At 33.1% G+C, this 21,518-nt stretch overlaps 2 protein-coding genes across 2 annotated transcripts in view; one reads left to right on the top strand and one right to left on the bottom strand.

Annotated features, from left to right (window-relative positions):
- The window catches only part of maf-S (MAF bZIP transcription factor K), a 113,089-nt gene extending 106,597 nt beyond the window's left edge, over window positions 1-6,492 (top strand). The window contains exon 2 of the mRNA XM_014360447.2: window positions 6,041-6,492. Within this exon, the coding sequence (XP_014215933.1) occupies window positions 6,041-6,406 (366 nt within the window). The 3' untranslated portion in view covers window positions 6,407-6,492. The remainder of the gene's footprint in view (window positions 1-6,040) is intronic.
- The window catches only part of Mt2 (tRNA (cytosine(38)-C(5))-methyltransferase), a 54,816-nt gene continuing 39,756 nt past the window's right edge, over window positions 6,459-21,518 (bottom strand). Inside the window, exon 2 of the mRNA XM_089595609.1 lies at window positions 6,459-7,578. Within this exon, the coding sequence (XP_089451735.1) occupies window positions 6,554-7,578 (1,025 nt within the window). The 3' untranslated portion in view covers window positions 6,459-6,553. The remainder of the gene's footprint in view (window positions 7,579-21,518) is intronic.

Genomic DNA, 21,518 nt, shown 5'->3' with positions numbered 1-21,518 from the left:
TTAACAAAAAATCAATAATCTTTATGATTTTCAGAACCTTAAAATATTTTGTTATGCTTTCTGAATAATTTTCCTCTATTCTATAACACATTACCATTATCCTCTAAAAAGAATTATTATTTTGCTATATTTCGTTCGAGCACAGTTGATTGTTTCACGAAAAAATCGAAAATCTCCCACTGTGTGCCATTGGAACGATCCACTGAGAAAGAGACTGATGAAATTTCCAGCCGATGTGGCTAGCCGAACTCCTCAGTTGTTTTCCCTGGCCTGCTATTTTAGCAAAAAGTGCTCTGGCAGTATCAGGTTGGTTGGAAGAACGGCCACAAAACCCTGAAGGGTTAGAATGGATTGTGATCTGGCTGCACGTCTCTAAATATTACGCCGAAGGCGCTACCGTTTAGAAGGCTTTTTTTGTGTCACTTGGTAATCCTAGCGATTTAGGATATTATTCGACGTAAGTCAGTTGTCCATTAGAGAATACTGTATTTGGTAGCCAGGATACCTAGCTGCACACCTATCACCTCTGTTCTTGAACTGCCATTAAACGATTATGATGATCGATATTTTGCTGGGATATTGAAACCAGATCCACTCACTTCGATTGTAGGTGGCTTCGATATTACTTCTATGCCACTTAGCAGATTTTACTGGATTGAAGTGAGAAGCTAGCGTATTTTTAAAAAACTTTAATCTTACTTATTGCTATTGTTATAAATTTTTTCGAAATAAAAACTGTACAAAAATCGTCTAGGAAATGTAAAGAATCAGTATGCAAAATTTTAGCAAGATCGATTGAGTAGATTTCGCGGCTAGAAATTGTAACAGTTTTTACGACTTTGTTTTATATATTAGTAAGATAAGATAAAAGATGAGCTTAATTCTTTATTGAGTAATTTAGGCTGGAGCTAAGTCTCCGTCAAAATAATAACGTGTAGTGATAGATGGCAATTAAAAATATTTGATCTTAACTTCTGACATTTTGATAATAAAAAATTAAATCACTTTTAATACTAGAGGCTGATATTTACTAAGTTTAGCAACGAATTTATAAATACAATTCTCTTTTTCCTTCTGAATTTTCTTCAACTTAATACATTAACTTTTAAAAGCAGTAAAACGTTGACGTTGCCAACGAGTTCTGTCATTTGACATCTTCACATCAAGAGCTTTTTTACTGTTTCTTACAACCAGCATCACTTTATCTTTAGATCTAAGTCTAACACAAACTTGTCTAAATTTATTAGGCTTATTCTGACTTAATCTCTCTACACTCCGAAAGAATCAGACTTTGGATAGTAAAGATTTCAGTGTTTTTATCAGCTTCAAAAATACTCTTTCTATCTACATTTTTACCTTGCAATAAATTTTTAGCTAAATTAAAAATTATGAAATTAGAAGGATGAAATTAAGGTTGGGAAAAAATGTATCATAAGGGTGTAAAAAAGAAAGGAACTTAATATGTAAATGTTGAGACCCGTAATTTTACGCATGAAAAAATATAAACAAATATGTGTAAAAATAACAGATTTGTTGATTTCACTCTCCGAACCACTTCATTCCTTTTCGGGTTCCCGTTCCTGATACTTACAGTTCTCCCTTAGTCTTAGGCTGAAACCTTAGTCACTGGCTGAAAATCTTGCAGTGTGTGTACGTACGAGAGCTCTATAGTTGTATATTTAGTGACCCTTTGATCTTTCACTTATAGACGGTTCTTGTATGGACCTTGTTATTTGCGGTCAGATTTGTGGATCATTTGTTGCAACCACAATTTTACAAAGGATTTTCTGACGACTTTTAATTATTTTTACTATACAATGTCCTCACGTTATAAATTTTATTTGTTAGTAATTATATAACTATGTTATCATCATTAAGTAGGCGAGGAGGTATGTATATTCGTGTACAAGTCTCTATGATTTTGTTTTGATTTGCACAGCTTAATATTATAAGTAATATTTTTTGTTAATACTTGGTAGGTTTCTGAAGAGGTCGACGTGGTTCGATGAAACTTCATTTTCTAAAATAAAGTATGTGGTCCCCTTTTTGCCAAGTTGTTTATTTTTATATCATTAAATTTAACCTGGAGCAAGATGCAGAAGTTAATAGTCATCTACATCATCGCAATTCTTCTAATTATCCCTGTAATTCAGTGGATATCACGCGAGTTAACACTTAATATATTCAATTCCAAATTCGTTTGAAAACTTCTGCACTTCGTTTTCGATAATATTATACAGCGAGAACCACAGACAACTTCAACAACTCTGTGTGCCACGTACGTGCTTGGAAAGTCTTTCTCTACTTAAGTGATTATAATGTCACCGGACCGTTTGTATATTAATTTTTTATTACTTTTGCATCGTTTTTGTTAGTGTCTATTTTATTTCTTTGTTTTTAAACAAAGTTTATCATTTCTTAACAAAGTGCGATTAGAGAATGATTTTCTCAGTTGTAGATAAATTTAGATATTAGAAATTTTGTGTGACTTTATCGTTGGTATGACTATCAATATCTATGAAACGTGTGTATCATCAAATTTATAGGCTCATATATAGATAGAGGTACTGTTCCAAGCACTCTTAACCCATTCATGTCCTTTCATGATGGTAAATAATTTTTTAATTGGATGTTAAAAAGTTAAAAGATGTAAGTTTAACAAAATTTCAAACTATTCGCAAGAATGGAAAAAAAATACCTTATTAATATAAGAATTTTGAGCTATGGTTGAAATAGCTCAAAACCAAGAATGAAATCTATCAGAACCTACAGTGTATGAGAGTGCACGACTCCTCGGTAGCTCAAGCGGTAAAGCAGCTGTCTAGAGTACAGAAGGTTGTATGTTTGATCCACACCCGGAAAAAGATTTTTTTCTTCCTTGCAAATAGTTTGAAATTTTGTCAAATTTACATCTTTCAACTGTTCAATATCCCATTAAAAAATTATTTACCATCATGAAAGGACATGAATGGGCTAAAGGTGCTAGGAACAGTATTTCCATCTATATATGAGCCTATAAATTTGATGATACATACGAATCACAAATATTGCTTGTTATGCCACTGATGAATTCACACAAAAACTTCTAAAAGTTTATCGTTGTTCGGAGCATCTTCTTATTTATGGGAAACGAGGCGATACGTCTTACCTTTTTTTTAAAGAAACTATGCTTTTCTCAAAATTAATACAGCCTTATTTGGCCTTTTTATGGTCGCGGGCTGCTAGTGGCATGTAAATTATATACACCTCTATAAATAATCAGTAAACTACACGGTTAAAATCATGACTGCATGTATATATTTATATTTTCTACTTCAGTATCATTCGATATATCTATTATTCTTGGTATCTGATCATGTAGCATAATCTACCAACCCATCTAATAACCCTAGGAATTGATAATATGACTGTCTTAATATTCATGGTGTGAACATTTACACGTCGAACGGATGGGAAGCCCTGGCTCTTATATTTGTTACCGTACTTTATCTGTCGCGACTTCTCACTAAAACTCCTCCTGCAGCTGGGCTTCTAGATTGACGGGATGGTCTTCCTTCTCTAAAGTTTCTTGTATCCTTATTGTTAATTACAAGAAACTGCGTTGGAATTAACAAATATCAAACCGTTACATATAACACCTTCAAACGTATGTGGTCTGTATTATTTGAATAGGTTTTCGATGATTTTTCTGATTATTTGAAAAAAACACTAAACTTTCCAGACTTTTCAGTCTATTGAAGTATAAAAAAAAAAAAAAAAAAAAAAAAAAAAAAATTGAAAAGCTTAGTCTCGGTTGGCACTAATTGTCTAATAAATGTTTGAAAATTAGTTGCTGTAAAATGTCTGTAAGATAAGTGTATCCAGCTGTAGCTTGCGTACTCCTAAAAGTGTAGTGGCGAATGTTTTTATTCATTTTAAGAATAAACAATGTGAGCGTTTTGCGATCATACCACTGAATGCTTACAGTTTAAAAAAAAATCCACCCTTAGCGTTCTCACTAGCGCACTATATATGATTATACTTGTTTGAACTAACGCTGTGCTTGGTGTGTTGTCAAAGCAATTTTTTGTGCTAAACCGCGTCTTAAATGTGTTTCACCCTCTCTCTTTCGAGCTGTAATTAATAAAAAAAACCAGGTTAATCGTTAGTCTCTGTTTAAGGAGGCTCTCTCGTGCAGAAATGCCAACCCACGTCGTAGGTCTCAAATTTGCTCACTAACTCAGGTCTAGTTGGCATCACTGATGCAAAGGAACATACTAACCTGTGTAAATAAAATGACTTAACTTATAAGATATATAGAATATCTCGAAATTTTCCAGCGTAACACTTGCTTTGCTAGGCGTCATTTGAAAGAGGTTTTTTTCTACAAAATATGTGCACTCTTATTACGGAAACCGTTGATTTATTCGAGTTGTTAAGTTGTTTTCATCGCGTGTGCGAGCTCTACCACAAGAATAGGTGTTAGAAACCGCTACATTAAATGAATAATATTTCGAAATTTCTCAGGGTAAGCGATATAAATAATTATACCATTAGATTCAGCACATTTTTAACTATTTAATTCATCTGGTCTTGGTTCGGGAACCATCACAAGGGAGCCTCCTTAATCGTAACACCCGTAACGTAATACAGTTAAACAGAAAAATGGACTTTCAGAAAAAAGAGTGAGGAAGTCTGTAGCAATCAATCTCTAAAGCGTAAAGCAGCATCTACAGTCACCCTTCCTAGGCTTAAATAATTCATGTGTTGAAAAAGCCATGGTTGGCCTGTAATATAAAAAATGGCTCGAAAACCATTGGAAACCTGTAGTTTCGTAAAGTATAGATTTTTAAAGAATTCCTTTCAAAATTTCAGATTGAAGCGAATTTAAATTTACGTTTACAAACATTTAGAAGTATTTTACCATGAACGATAGTAACTTGCAGGATGTAGAGATTTATGGCCCCAACTGGTCCCTGAAGTTTGCTATAAGCAATAACTGTTAGGCTATATTGAGCTTGAAAAGAGACGTAAATAATGAGCAAGTGGCAGCGTCGTGAAGCAGCATCGTCGTAGTTTGATACTGGAATGAGTAAATTTTTTTTAAACGAATTCATTATAAGACGCATGGATTATAATTTACTTGTATTGAGTGATTTGTCAGGTTTTATGCCCACTGTTACGCAAAAATTTATGGATCATATTTTAAAAAAAGATGATAGTATGCATGAAGCACGATTCAATTATTATAAACCTGATTTTTTAAAACAAATTATAAGAGATATGAATGATAGAGTTGTAGAGAGTGTGTATGAAAAAAGTCGTTTCAATATGTACTGCAAAGTATGAGTATTTATCAAAAAAATATGTATGTGATTTTGTATAGAGCATTTTATTATTTCATACAAGAGCACTTGCAGAAGCTTTTAATTCTAAAATAAATTGATATGTACACTAACCTCCGTTGTTACTTACCTTAAATTCACACCTTATCTTTATTTATCATGTTTATTTAGATTTCATCGAAAAGTTAAATATAAAAAAAAATTACAGGGAACCTCTTTATTGAAAAAAACCATGACTATAAACCATGTAAAAAATATATCCCACTAAGATAGAAAAGGAATTTTAGGGTAGTGGTCATAAGGAAATACCAGGGGTGGTAAGGAAATGTCAACCACCCTGGCATACCTTACCTCAGCTTGTCATTGAAACTTCCTATCCAGGTGGTTAAGGAAAGTTGTGATGAGTCTAAGTGTTGCAACAACTACTTATGACAATTAACCTACGTATAGTGTAATTGTAGTTGATAAGAAAAATAATGAGATTGCATACTCTAGATTCGCTCCATAAAAGTCTGAGTCTGCAATATATCCCGTATTCTTCAGTTTATATTTATGCACTCTAAGCCCATTGTATTTGCTTTAAGTTAATCAAAAAAACTTGAGAATTCATTTTATATTACCTTCGTGTTAATGTATGTAATTGTCATCAGTTGGCAGACTAAAAGAAATTTTCGTAAATGTATTAATTATTGCAATAAAAGATATTTGTTTTACAGGATCCCTTGTCTCCAGGACCATGCTTGGACATAAGTGATGATGATCTTGTAACTATTTCTGTAAGAGATTTAAATCGTCAGTTAAAAATGCGAGGCCTGTGTCGCGAAGAGATAGTTCGTATGAAACAGCGTAGGCGTACACTAAAAAACCGTGGATATGCTGCTAGCTGTCGTATTAAGAGAATTGAACAAAAGGACGAGCTTGAGTCAGAGAAGTCTGGAGAATATAAAGAACTTGAAAGGATGCAAGAAGATAATGTTAGATCAAGAAAAGAAATTGATACTGTACATTCTAAGTACATGGCTCTCAAGAAGTTTGCAGCTGAAAGAGAAATGGTGATTCCTCATGAATTGCAAATTTTGTAAAGTTACCGATTGAAAGATCGGTTTTTATTAATAATTTTATTTGCTCATAAATAATACAAGTCCTATGTTAATAAGATTTTACTTAACCGTGTGTACTTTATTTATGCCAAAATGACTTTCAGTTTACAATAATACAATTTGTAAAATTTAAAAACAAGTAATTTGAGACACATTATCTTCATAATTCAATAAATATATCAACTGACTGACAACGTAAATATTTATTGAATTGCCTAATAACCTATATTTTTGTTTATCAGTCAATTCATTCGGAAATTTAAAATTTTCTGGAAAACACATGATTCGTGATATTTCTCTTGGTGTAAAATAACGTAATTTCAGATTAACTAAATATTGAAGTTTTTCTTTATTATCATATAGTTTAAGACTTTCTTTCATTTTGGTATCTAAGTAAGGCGATATAACTGATCCAGTTCCTTCAACATAATGTTTATAAGCTTTTGTAAAACAGCAAGAGCCTCTAGATTCAGGTGTTCTTATGTCTAAAAGATGTCCATGTTTAGAAAGAATTTTTTCTGGAATTAAGTATTTATCATCTACATTTTCTTCTAAAATATTCTTAATTTTGTAACAGGCTACTGTATGACTTAAATTAAAAGTTCTTTTTTCCACTGGTAACAACTTGTACAATTTTTTAGGGATAACTTTTAAAACTCTATCAGGAAAAGCTGTTAACAACCCATTATTATCAAAGATAAATCCTAAATCTTTTTTTTTTGCCATAAGATAGTATCTGTGTCTTGAATTAGGAATACCGAACTGACATGGACTTAAAATAAATTCCTGATAATTAAATCTAGCTTTTTCTAGACATGATAGTAGCTCATATCTCGACTGTGATGTTTCAAACCCTTTTACATTTTCTAGAAGTATATATTTTAAGTTTTTTAAACTTGGAATGACTGTTAGTAAATGCAAAAAAGACATGCATCTATTGTCACTTGAATCCTTTTTTAAACCAATTCTTGTAAATGGTTGACATGGTGGACTCATAAGGATGCAATCAATGTCTAGTTTCGAAATTTCTTCGATGGATAGAGACTCGATGTTTCGACTGCAATTGGCCGTTTTGGGAAAATTGTATTTGTAAACTTTATTAGCAATTGTATTAATGTCTATTGAAGTAACAAGTGTCCCATCAACTGTACTTCCTGAAAAACATAAGAAACGTAAATTTATTATTTACTTTAATATACTGTACAGGTCTTTTTAAAAACATTTTTTGTATTTTTGTAATTGTTATACTGCGTATTACGGCTTAATGTGTTACAATATTTTTCCGTTGTTTCAGAACCTAATTTGCTTATTCTTCTTTTCAAATGGTATACACCAGGTAGTAAATATTGATTAAATATTGAATCGAGGTAAAAAGATGAATTATAAAAAAAATTTGATTTTAATTTTCTATTTCAAAAACAGATAAACCTTGAAGTTATTAGCCGTCGAAAACTCATGAATTATATGAAATTGGATAAAGTGCCTATTTCTTGATTCAGCAACCCCAGAAATCGCATTACGACACACACCAGCTTACAAATCTATAAGAGGTTCTAAAGCAATTCAAATTAAATTTAATGTGTGTTGTGTTTCTTTGTTTTTTTTTTTTTTTTTACATGTTTTGTACTATGGACGGGTAGATAAATCCTTGAAAAATGATTGATAAGAAATCTTCGACAGCTACGACAAAAACTGCTGGAATCGCTTCGTATTGTGATCAGAGTACATAAAAAATAGTTTTGGTGCATAATCGCGCTGGCTTTTTCTGTAGTGATACAAATAGTAAAAATCGACTGGATTCTTTCTTCAAATTTTGCTTACAACTATTTTTAAGGAAATCGTATTGAAAAAATAGCTAAGATAATTTGTTTGTTATTTCATGATCAGATTTATTAATCGGTGCTGATAAATAGTTTGAAACCTATTTTTTGCAAAATTATAATACAAAAAAATGCGGGAATTTCGATTGAAAATGTCAATGTTGTAACATTGTTGACTTTAACATTTTACATAAAAATTTCTTAAAAATTAGAATTCGATACTTAGGTAAGTCTAGCCACGTTTAATGATTTATGTATAATATTGAAAATGATATAACAAAACGATTGTTAACTTTAGAATTCATTTGGCTGTCCTGAACCTCACTGTACCGCTAGATTAAATTTTTAAAACTCGCCTGTTTCAATTCAATAAAGAATATTTTTTAAACAAATTCTAAAAAAAGTTTTCACAATAACTTGCTTTTAACAATAGTTGTGAACAATTGAGTGTTTAAAATGAATGTTCATTTTTTAACAGTTGTTCTGAACTTAAAACAAATTTTCTACTTCTACAGGGTATTTCTTGTTGATTTATTTAAGTTGTTAATTTTTACATACGCTATCAATAATCATAATTATAAATATTATACTTGAACACTTTGACCTGCTACACCATTCTTTGAACGGTAAATTGCATTTATTTAGGCGTCTGCTCGCTAGATAAAATACATATTATTTTATGGTACCATTTTATTATGAATTAATACATGTTTTAAACAAAATTTGATTGAATAGTACGTAAATCTAGAAAAAACATGTCTAAATATTGATTATACTGTGTAAAATAGACGTCCAAATAATTACGGTTATTTTACTTCGTTTTTATAGTGTCAGAAGGTAATTACTGTCACTTCCAGTAATATAATCTATGCCTGAGTATAAAACATAATCAGAATTATCTTCTACCACGTCTATACATATACATCACTATAACATTCTCATCCTCACCTTTACTAACAGATGTAGTTGTTTTTTTAGTCACAATCAATGTATGGAAGTACTTTAATTTTGTCGAAATAAAAAGAGCAAAAAGTGTAACTACTCACAAATCACCCATTCTTAATATAAAAAAATTTTAATCCTAATATGAGGGTGATAGAGTTGGTCACACAGTGTATGTATCGATGTATGTATACACGTTATCAAGTTTTTTAAGCAACTCAAGTAAGTATGATCCAAATGAGCTAAAATTTTATTGATAGGTGCGGGTTGAATATCTTAGTAAACAGTTTCAATCTGGATAAGTTTTATCAAAGAGAAAAATTTTGACAGCATTTTTAGTGCATCGCTCGTAGATAGGAAAAAAAAGTATTCAGCGATAAGTAACTGTTGTCACAGGCGAAAAAAAATTTTAAATTCTACAGCAAAGTGCCAAGTACAAAATTTATAGAGCTAATTAAAACAACATTTTTGTCTTGTAATTTTTTATATGTAGTGATTTCTTAACGATTTATTCAGCACAAATCATTTCAAAATGGCTAAACAATTGTGTTAAATTTTATTTTTGTGCATCACATTTTTTTTCCGAAATGTTTAATACAAAAATTATACATCTTCTACAAATACACTTCTTTGTATTGACAAATTTCATCTACAGTATTGTTATAATACAGTTAATAACGAAAAATATTTCAAAATAGCTGAAAAAGCGTTTAGCAGCATATAAGTTTAGTAATTTAAATTCAAAGTTAGAATTTTGATATTAAAACTCAGATGTAATAACGAAACAATATTAAAATTGAATTCTGTAGTTTGAATAACACGTTTACTCTGGCAAATCGTAGATTAGTCGTACCTTACATGCAAGACGAAGTAATTAGCATGAATTTAGCTGCTTGTTTATATTTGCATAATTTTTACTGTCACAATATTTACGAACAATTAAACACTTAATTCCATTTTTTTTATAACTTCGTCTTCCTCAAGCAGCTGTTATGCAATAAGCGAGCTTTAAGTTTTTCTATAATTTGACGAAATGCAAAGAATATTTCTTATCGTATCGTGTAACAAATCACCATAGAATTTTATTTTCTTGCTTTACTTAACGATTTCGTCAAAATTCGCGACAAGAACTTTAATATTGTGTTCCACAAAGCTCATGTTTACTGTATGCTAACTCAACTGAGACTAAAACATGATACTGCAAATAGTATGCCTTTATACTTTTAAGCTCTTGCGTTATATTATTTTATAATTTTGTTTATCACTTTTGTATACATTTTTGACGCTCACACATTTATACACAGTTCCACTAATAGCTAAATAATTAAACTTGACCGCTAACGTGTACATGTGCATGAAGACCACGTATATTGTAAACAGTCTACATACAGTTTATGATCGAAAAAGTTCTCTCCTATATTTATAACATGCTTTCTGTATAAAATAAAACTGTTGGTCTATAGTGCGTGAGGTTTTTACGTAAAAAAGTGAGTCTTGAAAAAATCTCCATGGCGAGACGAAATATTGACTAGTACATAAATAAAATTTTTGCTCAAGAAAACCAAGTGGTGTTTCATTGTGGATGGAAACCCTAAATAAAAGATATAGTTGTTCGATTCAAAACTAGCTAATATTACAATAATAACTATGAATACACTAAACAATAAATAAAAAGAAAAACTCTAAAATAAGAGCTGTTCGCATGTAGATATCTAGTGTCAATTTTTTTTCCTTGTGTGAGAATTTCTTTGAGTCTCCTCTGCCTCACTTGACGTTTTAAAAAAGTGTCTGTCTATATTTTTATTCATCGTTTGACTTGTCGTTGGCCTGGTAATTGCAGAGGCTGGTATTAATTCCTCCTTTGTGAAATTCCTTGATGCTTTGCTCCAAGCTTCGCCACTTAAAAAATAACATGAAAGTTTATTTACTTTTGTGCTGTTAAAAGATGGATATGCACCAGGTTTCTCCTGAACCACTTGACTAACTAACAACCGAGACTAGTACATAAAAAAAAAAATTTTGCTCATGAAAAACCAAGTGGTGTTTTATTGTGGATGTAAACCCTAAATAATGTTGAAGATATCAAAAAATGCGTCAATAGAAGTCCCGAAGGAGTTACTCTTTCCAATTAGTTTGATTTTGTTAATGCATAAATACATGTCAGTTTATTGTTACGAGTTTTACACAATAAGTATGCAGCGCCAAATATGAAACAAAAGTTGATTATATATATATTTTTTTTTTTTGCTTTTAGATATTTTCAAGGCTACTATATATTCATATAATAATAATAATAATATTAATAATAATAATAATAATAATGATAATAATGATAATAATTTACATACATAATATTGATAGTAATAATATACATATGATTATGATTCATTAAAAAGCATACAATTCATTGCCACCGTACAAAGGCTTCAGAAATTCTTTAAAAAATGTTAATTGTATACTTCTAAACTTACCGAACCTTTTATTTTCATTAAAAGGTAAATTTTATTAGAAATTTTTCACTTTCACTGCTGTGTTTCTATGTATATGTTTGCTATCGTCATTGGCGTAGTAAAAAAACGCCTTAGATTTATTATAAATTCATTACTTACACAGCAACGGGGACCAATATTTTACATGGCTTCTAAACCAACGGACCACAGTTGGACATGCGCACATGAAAAACTAGTATTCCTAGAGATGCGAGCTAAGCGAGTAAAGACTGGGTCTCGAACTCATGAAAATATACACGGAGAAAAAAATAACCGTAATTTCTACCGAGAAAGTCACTGTGGAAGTGTGGCACTGTGACAGTTACTATACAATTTTTATCGTAGTTTTAGTAGGGGTTATTTCCATCCCAGTAAAATTTGTCTTGAAATGACTACAAATTTTACCGTGAAGCAACTGTAATTTTTAATCAACTGATAAGGTAAGGCTATTACATCATAAAACAAGCGTCATTTGCAACCTACTAAATAAAAATCAAACACCATTAATGCTATTTTATATTGAATAAAATACTTGAACTGGCGCTTATCTAAAATAAAATATACATTGCAACGATAAATCTAAACACGTAAGTAAGTGGTACCAACGTGTGGTAATGATTTTCCCACAGATTATTGATTATCAACACTGGTTATTAATATAACAACGTAAGACGTGGCGATTGGCAGGTTAAGCAGCTGCAGCAAACTTCTGCTCTGGCCTTCTCCGTACCACGTGATTCTAGCTTCACTTTATTAGATGGATGAAGCTGACAGTTGCTTCATCGTAACAATTATATTCATTTCAAGATAAATTTAACTGAGATATATATTACCCCTAAACTATGGTAAAAATTATAGTGACTGTCGCAGTGTCACACTTTTCACAGTTGTTTTCATGGTAACAATTGCAGTTATTTTTTTTTATGAGTATTACCAAGCCCCCGAGCTATAATAACCGCAGCTTAAGCCATTGTGCTACCGTGGCCAAATCATGGTCTTAAAATACTCCCTTGAATTTTTCAATTTTATTTTTTTCATATTAAATGTTTATCCGGCTTAAATTTTTTAGTTCCGATTTAACCTTTTTTATCACATTAATAGCTTTCTTTTGACACTTCGAAACCCGAATACCTTACAATACTTTCATTGTTGTAAAATCTCGACTTTTTTCCGAAACTCTCTATGACTGTTGTTTGAGCCTTTCTCCCTAATCCTTTGTTATTCGTAATCGTGGAACTTAGCGGTGGTCTCGTCTTGTTAACACCTACTACACTTCAGTAATTTTTTTCAACTTCCTCATTATCTCCAGCTCGTTCCACTTTATCACTTTTTCTATTAGTGCTAATTTTTAAATGTTTTTCACCATACGGTGTACTGTGATCAACATTCATCAGCATCTAGCGCTATTGCTCCATGATCTCAAAACGGCATATTTAACAAAGGCAATTAATGTGTGGTACTCATGATGCATAAAAAAAGTATAATTGGCAAGTATTTTTGCACTCAGTAAAGCTTACCAAATAAAATTTTAACCTTGCTCTTTAATAAAAAGAAGCTTTTAACTAAACACTGAATGCTTCTTAGGCGTGCCTAATAGTTATAAGGAAAAAAGTATTGAAAGGTTTCCAAGTTAAAACTGCTATCTTCTATACGCTTAATAAAAATTAATAAAAATGCTTCTAATACTGCTAATTTATATTGATATTTCAAATAGGATCATAATTGTGAAGCCACGAACTACACTGAGAAAGAAGTGGGAGAGCAGAACTCTTTCGAAAGAGCTCTGCTTTACCAAACAGTAGGGCTACTTATCTCCGCTCGAGTGGGTCAGCTGCTGTCCCACAGCGAGAGACTAGAGCCCCCCTTGCGGTGCATACACAATCTCACTTAGCGCAGAGATGAGTAGAGAGATTGCTAACGCCAATGCTACGGCGTGAGACAACTTTTTTCCACTGATCGGGGCGACCCGCCGCGGCCAGCCGTCGAACCAAGGCGCACATTTTTCGAGAGTGCGAGACTCGTATCGAAGAGCGTGCGCCTACAAGAAGAGAAGTGGATTCGCGTGGAAATGAGCATATAGGCGCACATTTTGGCGACACGTATAGAAGTAATAGAAGGGGTATACCGAATATGTGCCTACGAGGAGAGGAGTGGAAATGTTGACTATAGCTATATATCTGAGCGCACAGCCAAAGCAAGCGACGACATGAGTTTTTCTCTTTTGACTGCAACCGAGTATATGCTATATATATTTAACTGACTCTTACTCTCTCGCTCTTGCTTGAATGATATCTATCAATCTTACATTCGATTAAATCGTGAAACTAAATGCTCATATAATTATATGCACAGAATTCGATATCAAAACATTTTTTTTTTTCCGTACGTTAATACTTAATTTGAAATCTAGTATTATTTTGAAAAAATGATCAGCTTAATTTTTTTAAGGATAACAGTTCAGCTATAACCACTGGTTAATTATTTTTCCTCATCATAATTGTTATGAACTGTAGGACAAGCCCCGGAGGTTATCGATGAACATATGTGACTTTAAGATCTTCTAACTTCGAAGTTTCGATAGCTAAGGTAGTAAGGGCTTATGCCACTACTATTCCCGTTTTGCTATCTGAGGATCGATTCCAACTGTCGGCAAATTTTTTTTTTTAACGTGATTCATCATTCTAGTTTATTTTCTTTTTATTTATGTTTTATTTATATTTTATAAATAATATTAACAAACCCTTTTTTCCCTATACATCGAAATACATTTTTTTAATACTAATTATATTAAATAATTTCATAAGCTGATACTTATCGTTAGCATGGCCATTTCGGAATTTTATAACAACAAAATAATTTCTTAGGATATGAGTATAATTTTTACATTTAAAACTCCAAAGAAAGTAAGAGAGAAAAAATCCTTATACATAATTTTCATTAATTTTTATTTTTTTTTTCCAAGAAATGATTAAGCTGTTCTGATCGATATTTTTATCTATCTATACAATAATCATAATCTTCGGAGGCACAAGAAAACTTACATAAAACTCCCTAAACATTTATTTTCCGTCTTTTGTTGTAAAAAAATTTTAGGTATAGCAGCTATACTTATTGTGTTGATTAAATATGTAATTTCAATTTCAATTACATAATGTTGGTTCTAGACCAAACTTTTAATTAGCGTATGTAAGTATCAAAACTTAATACCTTTGAAAATTATGCAACAAAAATCTGAACAGTAATGAAAAACAGATCTTATATATCAAGTTAACTGTTACGTTACTTAAAATTTTTACCTGGTAGTTACAACCCCTTGTCACTTACATTATGAATTTCAAAAAAGTAAAAGTTTAACCTTGAACATAATTTTCGATAATTTATAAGAATTTATATGAAATTCCGAAATGGCCATGCTAACGATAAGTATCAGCTTATGAAATTATTTAATATAATTAGTATTAAAAAAATGTATTTCGATGTATAGGGAAAAAAGGGTTTGTTAATATTATTTATAAAACATAAATAAAACATAAATAAAAAGAAAATAAACTAGAATGATGAATCACGTTAAAAAAAAAAATTTGCCGACAGTTGGAATCGATCCTCAGATAGCAAAACGGGAATAGTAGTGGCATAAGCCCTTACTACCTTAGCTATCGAAACTTCGAAGTTAGAAGATCTTAAAGTCACATATGTTCATCGATAACCTCCGGGGCTTGTCCTACAGTTCATAACAATTATGATGAGGAAAAATAATTAACCAGTGGTTATAGCTGAACTGTTATCCTTAAAAAAATTAAGCTGATCATTTTTTCAAAATAATACTAGATTTCAAATTAAGTATTAACGTACGGAAAAAAAAAAATGTTTTGATATCGAATTCTGTGCATATAATTATATGAGCATTTAGTTTCACGATTTAATCGAATGTAAGATTGATAGATATCATTCAAGCAAGAGCGAGAGAGTAAGAGTCAGTTAAATATATATAGCATATACTCGGTTGCAGTCAAAAGAGAAAAACTCATGTCGTCGCTTGCTTTGGCTGTGCGCTCAGATATATAGCTATAGTCAACATTTCCACTCCTCTCCTCGTAGGCACACATTCGGTATACCCCTTCTATTACTTCTATACGTGTCGCCAAAATGTGCGCCTATATGCTCATTTCCACGCGAATCCACTTCTCTTCTTGTAGGCGCACGCTCTTCGATACGAGTCTCGCACTCTCGAAAAATGTGCGCCTTGGTTCGACGGCTGGCCGCGGCGGGTCGCCCCGATCAGTGGAAAAAAGTTGTCTCACGCCGTAGCATTGGCGTTAGCAATCTCTCTACTCATCTCTGCTTAGCGAGACTGCAACTGTCTCCTATGTGGCTATTTTACTGACGGTGCGATTTTGTCCACCCAGTGGGACGCCACAGCTCCCACTCATGCAGGATACAAGCGATCCTTCGAGTGTGGAATACCTGTTGTACCGTAAGTGGCGCTACATACGCCCTACAACTATGAGAGCATAACCTCACCACCGCTGGTACATCACCGCTCCCACTTCTTTCTCAGTGTACATAACTGACTCTAGGCAATAACCAAGCCCGAGGGGTCTCGGGACCCCTGACAGAAGCGAAGCTGCCTCACACATGTGGCAGCGACACATTGTCCGATATTGATTGTACCAATAATGTCTGTAGATACACACATACATATACATGCCAAAGCATAAGCGAGCGCCCACACTTTCACCCACCCACAAACTCCTACACACATATATTTCTGGGACAAATATCTTAACAATTCAATGTCAAATATGTAAGTATACATTGTTTGCTAAAAGAAAATAAACAATAAAATTGAAAAAAATAAACAAAATGAATAAAAGAAAAAAAATACATATAAAGTATTAGTTTAGTACAATAACTTAAGGAAGTTTACTGGTACCCAACCTTTTTGATGCATAAGATTAGCTGTGTTGTAACCTGTATGACTGTGTATACAGATATAACGTGACGTACTAACAGCAGCTGTCAAAAGAGAATCATTTTATTCACGAATTTGTTGCTCATTCCATAAGCCATGAATGAAGATGAGACTATAGCTACATAATCACCAAGCTTTTAGCTATTTTCAGAAAAATTTCCAATCAAATCTTGACGTCGATTATCCAGGTATTGCAGGTTATGTATCAGAACAGTACTGATTCTCATAAGCCTGCACGTTAAAAGTTTAAAAATAAAATTATCGAAATGTTACTTTATAATCTATAAAAGGACTTGAAACTTTAATCAAAGGTTTTTCATACACTAATTTATCTCTGTTAAAAGTATTATCAATATATTGACGTTAATTTTTTTAGCGAGTGAACTTCCTTAATCAGAACTGGCGAGCTGCACTGTACACACACACACACACACACACACACACACACACGCGCGCGCGCGCGTAAACAATGTACATGGAACATGCAGCCACATAAGTATATACAGTGCGACGTAGTAATACGAATACAAAGTCGGTGAGAGATCAGAGAAGGCCTTCGAGACGGCAAAACTCGACCGCTTCTGAGCTCATACGACCAACTCCGAATACTGCAGCAGCAGCAGAAGCTATATATATGTATACACATGTCCCGCTATTGCGGTACTGAGCGGAGTGGGGGGAGCATGTTGGTCGTTTTAAATCTGTCACTTTTTGTCAGCTCACTCTCAGCCCCAGTACGTCTCATAAGAAGCTTCGCTTCAAAAATGTAAGATCAAATACTTAAGTGCGTCTGACAGAGTGGAATTAAAAAAAGCACCAAAAAGTTATATCGTTACAAAATTGATAGAAAATTATGCCAAGCTTAAGTTATTTAATGATGATTAAGGGAGTTGGGTTGCAATTCACTTAACAATGAAAATATTTTAAAAATATATGTTGTAAAGAAACATTGCGTGGATGTAGTCACCAAATTTGAACACAATCGCGTCTACAGATTTCGAGAAAAAAATTCATGAAGTGTCCCTTTCTCGTCGTTTTTTACATGGGCTCAAATGTAAGTTATTAAAAAAGTTGTAAAAAAATTTCTATTACTCTTGGCACAGCGATGAGAATGTTTTGAAAAACTGATATGTTATTTATGACAACTTCATTCGTATACGTGCAAAGTTTCAACAAAATCGCGTCTGCAGTTATGGAGATACTTGCACAAACGTAAACAAATTTGTTTCCAGCTCGTATGCTACATTCATGCGGCAGACAAAGACGCACCGAGTACACTGTCTGCTGTCAGCTCGACTTTTTACGTGGCACGATGGATTTTCACAAAATCACTTCTAGAAGCCGTTCTACTAAAAATTATGATCTCAAACTTGGTATAAGCCTTCCTGAGACTTTATACTTCAACGCTACACCATTAAAATGAAAATTTATAGCACACTTGAAGAAAATTCTGGAATTATTTTGAAACATGTTATTAATACATTATCGAGTCCTGGCGAGTTTAATACAAATGCATTTTCCGTAATCAAGAGAGCGGACGTTTTTAGGTTAGGTTAGTACAGCAGACTTTATCACGGTGCCTTATGCACATATACGTGCTCTCTTTTACCTTCCCGCGGGAGCGACCCAACTCCCTTACGCAGTCAACAGAAATTTTTCCACTTCAGCGAGTCAACTCGAGCCACAATAAGAACGATAAAGATATGCTGAAAACTTATGTTAGAAAAGCACGTCAAAGCATCTCTATGAAAAATTATTCCAAAAGATTTTACTTTTATAAAAAGTAAAACAGATTTAAAATGATTCTTAAAAAAGTGATTTATCAGTTTTAGTCATGAAATGATCCAGTCAACAATATTTTTGCATTTTTTTGAAGTCAATACGAATGTATTTATTAAATTCACATGTGTATGAATATGAAAATAAACCTCTTCCATACTATTCTATCTTAAATTAACATTTATATACTGTTTTTAGTCGTTAGCAGATTACTGTAATAGAGGCAGCATTTATGAGTAAAAAGAATACGGGTACAAAATGCTACAGGCGTACTGGCAACCTAACCGATGCACAAACTGTCCCCATTCTGTGTATACTGGAGTCTATACGTACTACTACTACACTATAATACAGTATATTTAGGTATACTGATATGTATAGCTCATAGTAATGATATACGCTCACGGGACAGTAGCTATCTTGGAACGGTGCACCTCTTGCACTGATGCCCGAGTCACATACTGAAACGTATTCGATGTAGTATTTACTTATTTAGTAATAGCTATCATACCGAGTTTTTTTTAGTGTACAGATTAGCAGAAATGATAAAATCCTATCCCAATCACCGAATTCCTGGATTTTTTTCGCTTTAAAATAATGATTCACAAAATATATTTAAAAATCAACAGCTAAGTTGCTTGGCATCTTTTACTATTAACAAATTAGTCACAATTATTAGTTTTCATTAAGTATTATAAAAACTGTAAACTGTATTAAAAAATTTTAAACGTAAAATTTGTAGTTACTATTTACTTTATTATTTCCAATTTTAAAAAAAAGGCGTTGTATACAATATTTGGAATGGCAGTCGCGAAAAAAAGACATTATTGATTCTATTAAACAACTATTGTTGTAATTTTTATAGGATATTGTAACGGTGTCCCACAGTTAGGCCACATAGGTAGACTAGGTCAGGTACGGAAGCAGGAAAAAGAGGGAAAAGAGTTAAAGGGACTAGGTAGAAAAGAGGTAAGGGAAAAGAGGGGAAAGCGTCTTGTTCAGAGTTTTCCGTGTGTTTTTTGACGGTCCTCGGCGCTGTCCTTGATACGACGTCCTGGAGTAGTGCTGGTGCTGTGACCCTGCTTTCGTGAGCCAGCTAAAGGTCAGCGAGACTACGAACCACGAACAGCAGTTCTTAGTTGAGTCAACAGGGGCGCCTATTGACCCGAGCAGGGGCTCCGAATCGGATCGCCGTAAGTACCTGCCAGAAGGGAGACTTTTGTAAAGGACAGTGGCCTTCGAGTAACCCGCGTAGATCTGCCCGGTTCGCGATTTTACACTGCGAGCACGTCGAGCGCGATTGCTCGACGTGCGATCACACACACTCTCATACCCACACCCACGAACTTTTTGTATTTTAATATTTTTTTACTGAATATATTTCTTCTTTATACAATATCACTCGCAAGTGTTTATTTTTTGTGTGCTTGATTCCTCCCTTGTGTTGCGATAAAGTCGTCGTGAGAAGCGACGACACCGGAAGCCGCGATACCCGATCCCAGCGCCCGGCGACTCGACGACGAGACCCGCGCATATATATTTTACAGGGAGTGTCACCGAGGGTGTTCGGGCAACACAGGCCCGGTCAAGGTCGAAGTTTCCGTTTCGCAAATCCGCATCGTGCGCACCCCGTAACAATATATATACTAAAAGTCATGTAGAAGTAGTTAATCTACTCGGTAGGTACTGAACTATGCCATTTGCGCCTTAAAAATGGCTAATTTCAATGTGTTGAAAATATTTTTCCAGCAATCTGACGCTACTGCCATTAAATTTGGATGCTCAGATCAAATATTTTAAAATCTGATATTATAAATCAAGATTTTTTCATATTAGGTGACTATTTTTTACTAAACATTATTTTTAGCCTTAGCAACTGTAAAAAACCTTATTAATTTTGCAAAACTGAGTAATGCTTTAAATTCCATCTCGTTGCTAAAATCTTTCTGCCGATAAAAAAAAAAAAAAATTGTTGTAGGACCAACAGAGGCGGCGATAGATTTTTTTTCAAAAGTTGTGACATTGTTTATAAACATTGCAGCAAAATACATCATAAAATTAGTAGTTTTACACAACCCTGTATTTTATGGCGTACTACTATTCGTTTGTTACAATGGCGATAAGAATCTAATTATTTTTTACCACCTGAAATTATGCTAGACTTCAGATAATGAGGGAAAGCATACTCGTCTTTGCCAGTTTGGCCGCTAGCCTGAGTTGTCAAGTGCACTTTCTGTGCGCATCCTTTTAATTTCAAGGTGTCTGACAAATATTCAAAAACTCACCATTTGTTGGTCTTAGACTCTTGTTTTTGATTGGGGATAGTTTTTCGATTTATGAAATAAAATGTCAGTGAATGATTTATCGAATTATCGAAAAAATGTCCAGAATTTAATCTTTTGCTTTTTTTATTAGTATAATTTCATGCATGCATGAATTAAGGAGACTCCCTCGTACAGATATGTCAACCCACGTCGTAAGTCACAAATTTGCTCGCAAACTCAGGTATAGTTGGCGTCACTGGAACAAGGAAATATAGGCTTATCTGTGGAAATAAAATGATTCGATCAATTTTCAACAGAATATCTCGAAATTTTCCACGAAAACCGATAAATTTCAACGTACCATCTGAAAGCTAAGGGTTTTTTTACAAGACTTCAAAAATGTTGGTTAACGGCTCTTTTAAGGGATAACAACTTCTTTATAACGTGAGGAACGTACGGTACTTTTCTGCACCATTTTATTTTTCGTTACTTTTCTTGCAGTTTATTATATGACGAAAACTGCATGGTTTTCAAACAAAAATTTTCCAAATTAGGATCTACTTATTACGGTGAATGTCAAGAATAGACGAAAAGTCTTAAGGGCATTCAGTATATCGACTGGAGTTTCTACTTTACTGCCTCAATTAACTGTCTAAATCCAAAATAAGGAAAAGAGCTCACAAGCTGGCACTTTGAGGAATCAATCGAGCCCAATTTTAATGCAATCTGTTACAAATTGAGAGAGAAAAATTACATTTCCTGGTCATGAAAGAGTGTGTCCGTGTGCATAATCTAAAATGTAACTTTTAAAAAAAGTAATGCATTGAA

Source organism: Copidosoma floridanum, unplaced genomic scaffold (assembly GCF_036245765.1).
Source record: "Copidosoma floridanum isolate Cflo_tuat_1 unplaced genomic scaffold, Cflo_Japanese_pri ptg000004l, whole genome shotgun sequence".
NCBI lineage: Eukaryota > Metazoa > Arthropoda > Insecta > Hymenoptera > Encyrtidae > Copidosoma > Copidosoma floridanum.
Note: the sequence above shows the minus strand (reverse complement) of the source record. Positions and strands in the feature narration are given on the sequence as shown.